The sequence below is a fragment of the Scyliorhinus canicula genome, chromosome 18 (genome assembly GCF_902713615.1).
Source record: "Scyliorhinus canicula chromosome 18, sScyCan1.1, whole genome shotgun sequence".
Taxonomy (NCBI): Eukaryota; Metazoa; Chordata; class Chondrichthyes; order Carcharhiniformes; family Scyliorhinidae; genus Scyliorhinus; species Scyliorhinus canicula.
In genome coordinates, this window is record NC_052163.1 from 23,940,292 (window position 1) to 23,947,115 (window position 6,824).

Genomic DNA, 6,824 nt, shown 5'->3' on the forward strand with positions numbered 1-6,824 from the left:
AGAAGATAATTCAGATAAAGGTTCCCACAGCAAGGCTGAATCTTATCCAAGGGTAACATCAATACGTCAGATCAATTCCCATTTACTCCCTCAGTACAGAACTCCTGAACCAGCCAAATAGAATATTGCCAAATATTGTGTACTCACTCCTTAATTTAATCTATTTGCAGAGCCACCTTTCACATGCTACATTTATTTTTGTAGAGCATAATGTTAAATGTGAGCTCATAAAATGTGTGTTATTTTAATTCAGGTTCAGTTGCAAAATGAATGCTTGGACAAGCGTAGTCAAACAAATCCATTGTTACTTCGATTGAAGATGTCACAGAGTGTCAAATAATTCCTACTGTGCAGAAGGAGGCCATTCAGCCCATTGAGTCTGCACCGAGTCTCTGAAAGAGCGCCTTACCTTGGCACTACCCCGTTCTATCCCTGCAACCCCACCTAAGATGCACATTCCATGGCGCTGTGAGGCACAAGTGCTAACCACTGTGTCACCATGCCACCCCATATATTCATATAATTGAATGGAAATGAATGCAACGTTTATATAAGGCAACTTTATTTTCCACTTACAATTCATGTACAACCAATATCTGCCATAGACACACGAGATTACCACTACCACAGGAATGTGTCTGATGATGCTAACCTCTTCCACGTGTACGTTTGCACACATCAACCAGAAGTTACCAGATATTTAATGAAATGCAAGCATCACGTTTACAGAAATAGGTTCTTTTTTACACAAGCCTACTTTCCCCGGCTTTGTTTACTGTTGGATCCGCTGACGCTGCAAGTTGTCGAGGAGGTGGTCATTAATTAAGCACGTTGTCATTGTGGACGTTTTAACTTGGCTGCACAATGAGGAGACTATTGATCGCTACTTGCAGTACACTGCAGGAAAATATTCTCGGCGGCAGGTTAGAAATATTAGGACAACGTTGGAGTACAAACACCATTGTGCATATCGTATCTGCACGCTTTACGGCGTGGCAAGACGCCAATTGTGCCTTTTCCCCAGCAGTGCTTTATGGTAAATCACATACATGGGCCACACATACACAACTCGCTAAGTTAGACCCCACGCTTTAATCATGGATGTTGTTCGATTGCAAAAGTGGCCACTTGAAGGCAGCAATAGCGGGTATTTTGTGTGGGTTGCAGGGATGAGCGAAGTGCAGCGTTGCTGCAATAAGGTCGAGTGCCAGCGGATCGCTGCAAGAGCTGCCACCTGGATACCGACGTGACTGGCGCCTTTAACGACCCAAGGGGTATGGGGTGGGGGGGGGGGGGGGAACATCCATTTATATTCAGATCAAATGACAACCCCAACAAAATGGACCCTGACAGCCATTCACCTCCTTCACTTCACATCACTTCCTCGTGAAGCCGGCCCCTCCCTCCCCTCTGCGCCGCCAATCAGCTCCCGGACGCAACGTCGCATCCGTCAGTCTTGCCCTTCATCCCCCCCCCCCCCCCCCCCCTCTCCCCTCTCCCCCCCTCTCCCCACCTCCTCCTCCTTCACCTAGCAACCCCTGCTGGTTGCTAAGCGAGGGGGCTGGCACTGCTCCGGAGCAGTGGTCACGACGTCAGCGGGTGGGAGTATTATGGGCTGGCGGCGAGGCTCCAGCTGAAGGGAAGCTCGAGTCGCTTTTCTCCCCCCCCCCCCCCCCCCAGCACTGCTGCGTTCGGGGAGCCAGCGGGCGAGCATCATGGAGCTGTCGGCCGTGGGGGAGAGGGTTTTCGCCGCCGAATCTCTCCTCAAGCGACGCATCAGGAAAGTATGTGAGGCGGCGTCCCCCCCACCCCCCACACACACACACAAACACAAACTCCGCTCTCTGCCATTTCCCAACCCAGGCAGGTTTTAAGCCGTGTTTTCTGACAGGTTTGTTGTGTTTTTTTCCCCCTGCCCTCATCCTCCCCTTTCTAGGGTCGGGTCGAATACCTGGTCAAATGGAAGGGCTGGTCTCCCAAGTAAGTCTCAGCATTGCGGCGCCCCACAACTGCGCGGAAGCGCGCGTCGCACCGAGATGTAATGCTTATTTATCTTGTGTGTGTTTTTTTTTAAATCGCCCTTTTAAGGTACAGTACATGGGAGCCGGAGGAAAACATCCTGGACGCCCGCCTGATAACAGCCTTTGACGAGAGGTGAAGGCCTTTGAGTGACATTAACATAAAGCAGATCTCTATTGCTTGCTTCTGCAATTGTTATCAGAGATTTCTTCAAAACACTAATTGCAGCCGCAATATCCACGTTTTCTTGTTGTCTTCCAGAGAACGGGAAAGGGAAATGTACGGGCCAAAAAAACGTGGACCTAAACCTAAAACGTTTTTGCTGAAGGTAAATGCTTCAAAATGTGGTCGATTTTTTTTATTCCACCGTGTGTCATGCATATTTCCATTCCATGCAAAGCAAAATAGTGATGTTCATCTCTTCTGCAGGCGAAAGCAAAGACCTACGCCTTCCGCAGTGATGTAGCGAGGGGACTGAGGATGTCTTACCCGGGCAGGTCTGCTCAAGAATCCGGCTTCTCCTCCACCCGGTCCCGGGAGGGACTCCGGAGGGAGCCGCCGGTAACCCTGCAGCACGGCAGCCTTTCCCGGGGAGAGACCTCCAGAGAGAGGAGCGCCCGGGTGGAGGAGATCCCCAGGGCCCACCAGAAGACGGGCTCGCACCAACACAGGAAGAAGGGGCCGAAAGGCGGCAAAGTGGACTACAAGGACGGCCCGGCTGTCCGCGCGGGCGCCCTCAAAAGGAGCTCGCCCGATGAGGTGGAGGGAGGGACGCCGACCTACCCCCACTTTAAGCGCAGGAAATCCGAGGAGCTCGACTCGGGGAGTGACGAGCTGGAGGAGAAGGTGGAGAGCGGACTGATCCACTTGGCTGGCAGGCAGGAAGCGAAGCTGGGCAGCGCGGTGCCGGCCCCCAGGTCGCAGCTCCATCGCAGTGCCCTGGACTACGGGGGCAGGAAGTACAGTGCGGACTCGCACATCGTGCGGACTAAGGCGGGCTTGGAAAGCATCCCCTCCAAGAGTGAACCAGGGACAGACACCTCTGCACTTAAAAACAAGCACGTTTCCGAGGGGGCGGCGTCCAGGAATAGCGTGTGTGTGGCCAGTGACAGGCCGGTTTCAAAGCCCCCTTTGCTGGCCAGGCACCAAGTCTCCCGCTTTCTGTCGGAGCCAGAGGAATCCTGGAGCCCATCACTGAACAATCTGGAGAAAGTGGTGGTTACGGACGTCACGTCAAACTTTCTGACTGTAACCATTAAGGAGAGCAGCACAGATGAAGGGTTCTTCAAGGAAAAAGTTTGAACAAGATAAACTTATTTGACAATCCTGATGGGAGGGCGTTGATCGTTACTAGCACCTGTCAGTCACAACGGAGTTATTGCTGGATAAATTCTGTGTGTGTTTTTTTTCTGGGTTGTATATAGTTTCCTGGGAACAGGTAAATAGGATCAGCTGCACCCGCCAGGCTCAGAAGTGAAGGGCCCGTTTCCTTAGGCCCGTGTTGTGTGGGCTGTATTTCAGACGCAGTTAGGTACAACTGTATTAAACACATCAAGGGGCTTAGAATCATCGTTTTCATGTTTGCTTTTGCCCGGGTAAAGGTTGAGGAGGCGTGAGATGACTGCTTAATTGCCCCCCTCTCCAAACTGCCAGTCAACAGAGCCCACCCATGATCATGATGGTAGTATTGTTAATTTGTGTCAATTCATTTGTAGATATTATCGGACTTGGAGGACTCCTGGTCCCGGCACACAATCTAGATTATGGCTAAAGTCATAGTCATTAAACAGCAAATAGCTTCAGAATTGACTATGATTGCTAAGTTGACTTTCTTTTTCAGTGGCCAGACTCTTGCCTCCTTTACAATTACATTTTTTCTTATCTAAATGCAATGTGTGTTTTGAATATACAATGCCAATTGCACTTTCCATTATTTCTGTAAAATATAAACAAAATAGTTGTTACTGAGCGAGGTGCTGTATTTCGTATTTCCTGTTCTAAGTGTTAGCTTATATACGCATATATATTATGTGTGTGGGTATATAGCTACGTTTTATTTATCCATGTGCACACAGGGATTCCTGCCATTATACAATGACTTTGAAACATGCTGTGAGGATAACAACAATGCTTAGAAATAGTTTCAGCCAACCCCCTTGTCTGTTAAAACTCTTGATGACTTCTGAAGGGAATTGCTCCCCCTCTATTATCTCCCCCACTTTTGCATCAGGGTCTCTTTCTGTGGGAACATATTTGTTCATTAAAAGGAACATATTTGACATTAGCCAATGCCTTACAGTAACCCAATACTGGTACCAGCTTTCTTTTGATACATATAATATATATATGGAGAGGCATGGGCAGATTTTGTTTTCAAATAACAAGTAAATATGCATATGTGCTAGAAGATTCAAACTGCAAATTGACTGGTTAGACTTCTGCTTTCTTTTTGATAGTTTACTCCAGTAGATTTGCCCCTTCACCCATTTGACTTTATCATTGAAAGCTGGTTTAACACTTCTTCAGATTAACATGGCCACAAATTCATTGTGTGAACCGTTGAGTGGTGAGTAAGATTGCTAGTTTAATTTATTTTAAGTAAGTCAGACCAAAAAAGAGGAAATCGCATCAACATGAATTCTTTAGGAAAGAAAACTTGTTGTATACTTCATACTCTTATTTATAGTCCTATCACCATCTTATGAATGATGCTTTGCATGGGTTGAGGCATATTGACTGACATCTGCAGTGTTCTTTCAACAAAAAAAGACACAATTTTCCAACAACGTTTTCGACCAAATGAAAGTTTATTATTGGTTCCTTACTTCCCGCTGTGAGAAAATACATTGCAGTTGAGCTACTCCTGGAGACCATTCAAATGGGAATTCGATTCTGCGAAATTTGTTCCCAGGTACAGGTGTGCTTCAGTGTGTGAGTGAAAAATAGACCCCAATTGGACTTTGGATGTCAGCAACGTGTTTCCAATTTGAAATTTGTTTGCAACAATCAGATCGAATTTTTTCACTGGTTCCCATTGTAACAATGGTCTGGTCTATCTACCGCACACAGCTTTCTTGTTTTGATGGTTTCAATTTGTGAGCCAAGAGAGCGTCTGAAATCCCAGTTGTTGAATGAATCTTAACATAGTTAGGGGGAAGGAAAAGAGTGGTCCTGTGGTCAGAATATAACCTTTAATTAAACTTAGGATTTAAAAAATATTTTGAACAGAAAATCAACTGCACGACTAAGCTTCGTGATGTGAGCATTTATCATAAAGTTGATCTAGTCACTTTTATAATAGGATTGTTTAAGAGAAATGCGTACTTGGAAAGGTATCCCACCTTTACATATCCTGAATATGCTACCATTGTTAGACCACATGGCTTGGAATAGTCTTTAAGATAGGGTTACAGTGACAATGCTTGATTATTTAGATGATTGAGATATATTCGTAAAATAAACCGGCATTTGTGGTTTAAAGCCATTCACTATGAATCCAGGATCTTTGAAATATTTAGACTGCATACACAGAATTAATGTAGTTGACACTCCATATGACTCTGCCATGTGGAGGTGGTTATTTACCTTTTAGAATCATTGCTGAGGTCAGGCCCAACTGATAGAGAGTTACATTTGATAAGATGCACACATTTAGCAAAATGGTTTACCAAAGGAAATGTGTTAGTTCTAATTATGGGAATGGACCCGCAATTGTGACTAATAACACAACATTAATGGAGACGGTTTTATTATTCAAAGTGGGTTGATGTTTATGGATGAATATTTGCCGTCTGTTTTTCTAGCATTGGAGAATGAACAAAGGAGGACATGTCTGCAAAATTGTGTAAACTAAAATCCCTTGGTGCACTTACATGCTGATGGAATTCAAAGGACGTGTTACATTTGAAATGAGAGTACACTAGATCTTGTGTAAAACTGATCTATTGCACTTTGAATGTTTTGACTATTTAAACTTGAAGAGGCCGTGCCTGTTGCTGAATGTAATGTATATTAGTGTGTACAGGCCGTGTCTGGGATACTCAGTATTGTCAGATGTTGATTTGCGGAACTTGTACAATATATATCATGTTTTCAAGGAACTGTTGCCATAAAGGTTTGAGTGGAACTTATAAGGATCGAAGTGAAGCAGACATTGAATGCAGTTTACAGGTGGCATTTAAAGTTTATTATGATCAATCTTTTGGCGCTTGGAAAAATTATTGCCCATATGGAAAACATTACATTGGTCAGAATTTAACTTCATCTCTCCCGCCCCCCCCCCCCCCCCTTAATGAATCTACAAAGTTTGTGAACTGTATTATGTTCTGTAAAGATTATTCAGCTGTCCAACAATTTTGTTTAGATTTGAAAAAGAATGTATGGAGGGGATATAACTATAAACTATTTTATGTATTCTACATAATGGACAGTGTCTACTACATTGCACTTAACTATATTGTTTCGATATTTGACTATACATGTACTTTGCGAATAATGGTGATTAAAATGAAATGTTTTAAAATGTTCATAACATTTGGAGTCTTGTCATGCTCTATGAAAGCATGCATTGAAAGGAAATGAGGTATACTGCGAGAGCCATGTTATAAATACGTCCCACTGATGTGTGGAGCGGTAACATTATCCAATGCAGATCCATAAGTCGGCTTTATTGGGACAGATTAACGTTTGCCTGGGAGCAGTGAACCCTTCTCCATTGAAGTAGCATACACCCTTGTAAAACCTTTTAAATGAAGTCCATATGCCTTATCATAATAGGACCAAGGAAATAATTATTTGTGGATGTC

General features: G+C 44.6%; 1 protein-coding gene across 2 annotated transcripts; it reads left to right on the forward strand.

The window, feature by feature from the left end:
* Window positions 1–1,522: 1,522 nt before the first annotated feature.
* cbx8a (chromobox homolog 8a (Pc class homolog, Drosophila)) lies at window positions 1,523–6,552 on the forward strand. Of its 2 annotated transcripts, XM_038776400.1 has the most exons (5): window positions 1,523–1,784; window positions 1,937–1,980; window positions 2,089–2,154; window positions 2,281–2,347; window positions 2,449–6,552. In XM_038776400.1, exons 1-5 carry the CDS (start codon window positions 1,716–1,718, stop codon window positions 3,319–3,321), a joined length of 1,119 nt encoding a protein of 372 aa, XP_038632328.1. In that variant the 5' UTR covers window positions 1,523–1,715; the 3' UTR covers window positions 3,322–6,552. The 2 variants fall into 2 exon arrangements, with proteins under 2 accessions (XP_038632328.1, XP_038632329.1); XM_038776401.1 differs by lacking the exon at window positions 1,937–1,980 and having other exon boundaries at window positions 1,526–1,784.
* The last annotated feature ends 272 nt before the right edge of the window (window positions 6,553–6,824 follow it).

Excerpts from the sequence above, each read along its gene's own strand:
- cbx8a (XM_038776400.1), top strand. The coding sequence starts at position 1,716 with ATGGAGCTGTCGGCCGTGGGGGAGAGGGTTTTCGCCGCCGAATCTCTC. Across the intron at positions 1,785-1,936 it reads TCAAGCGACGCATCAGGAAA|GGTCGGGTCGAATACCTGGT; the intron begins GTATGTGAGGCG and ends TCCCCTTTCTAG. Across the intron at positions 2,348-2,448 it reads CTAAAACGTTTTTGCTGAAG|GCGAAAGCAAAGACCTACGC; the intron begins GTAAATGCTTCA and ends TCTCTTCTGCAG.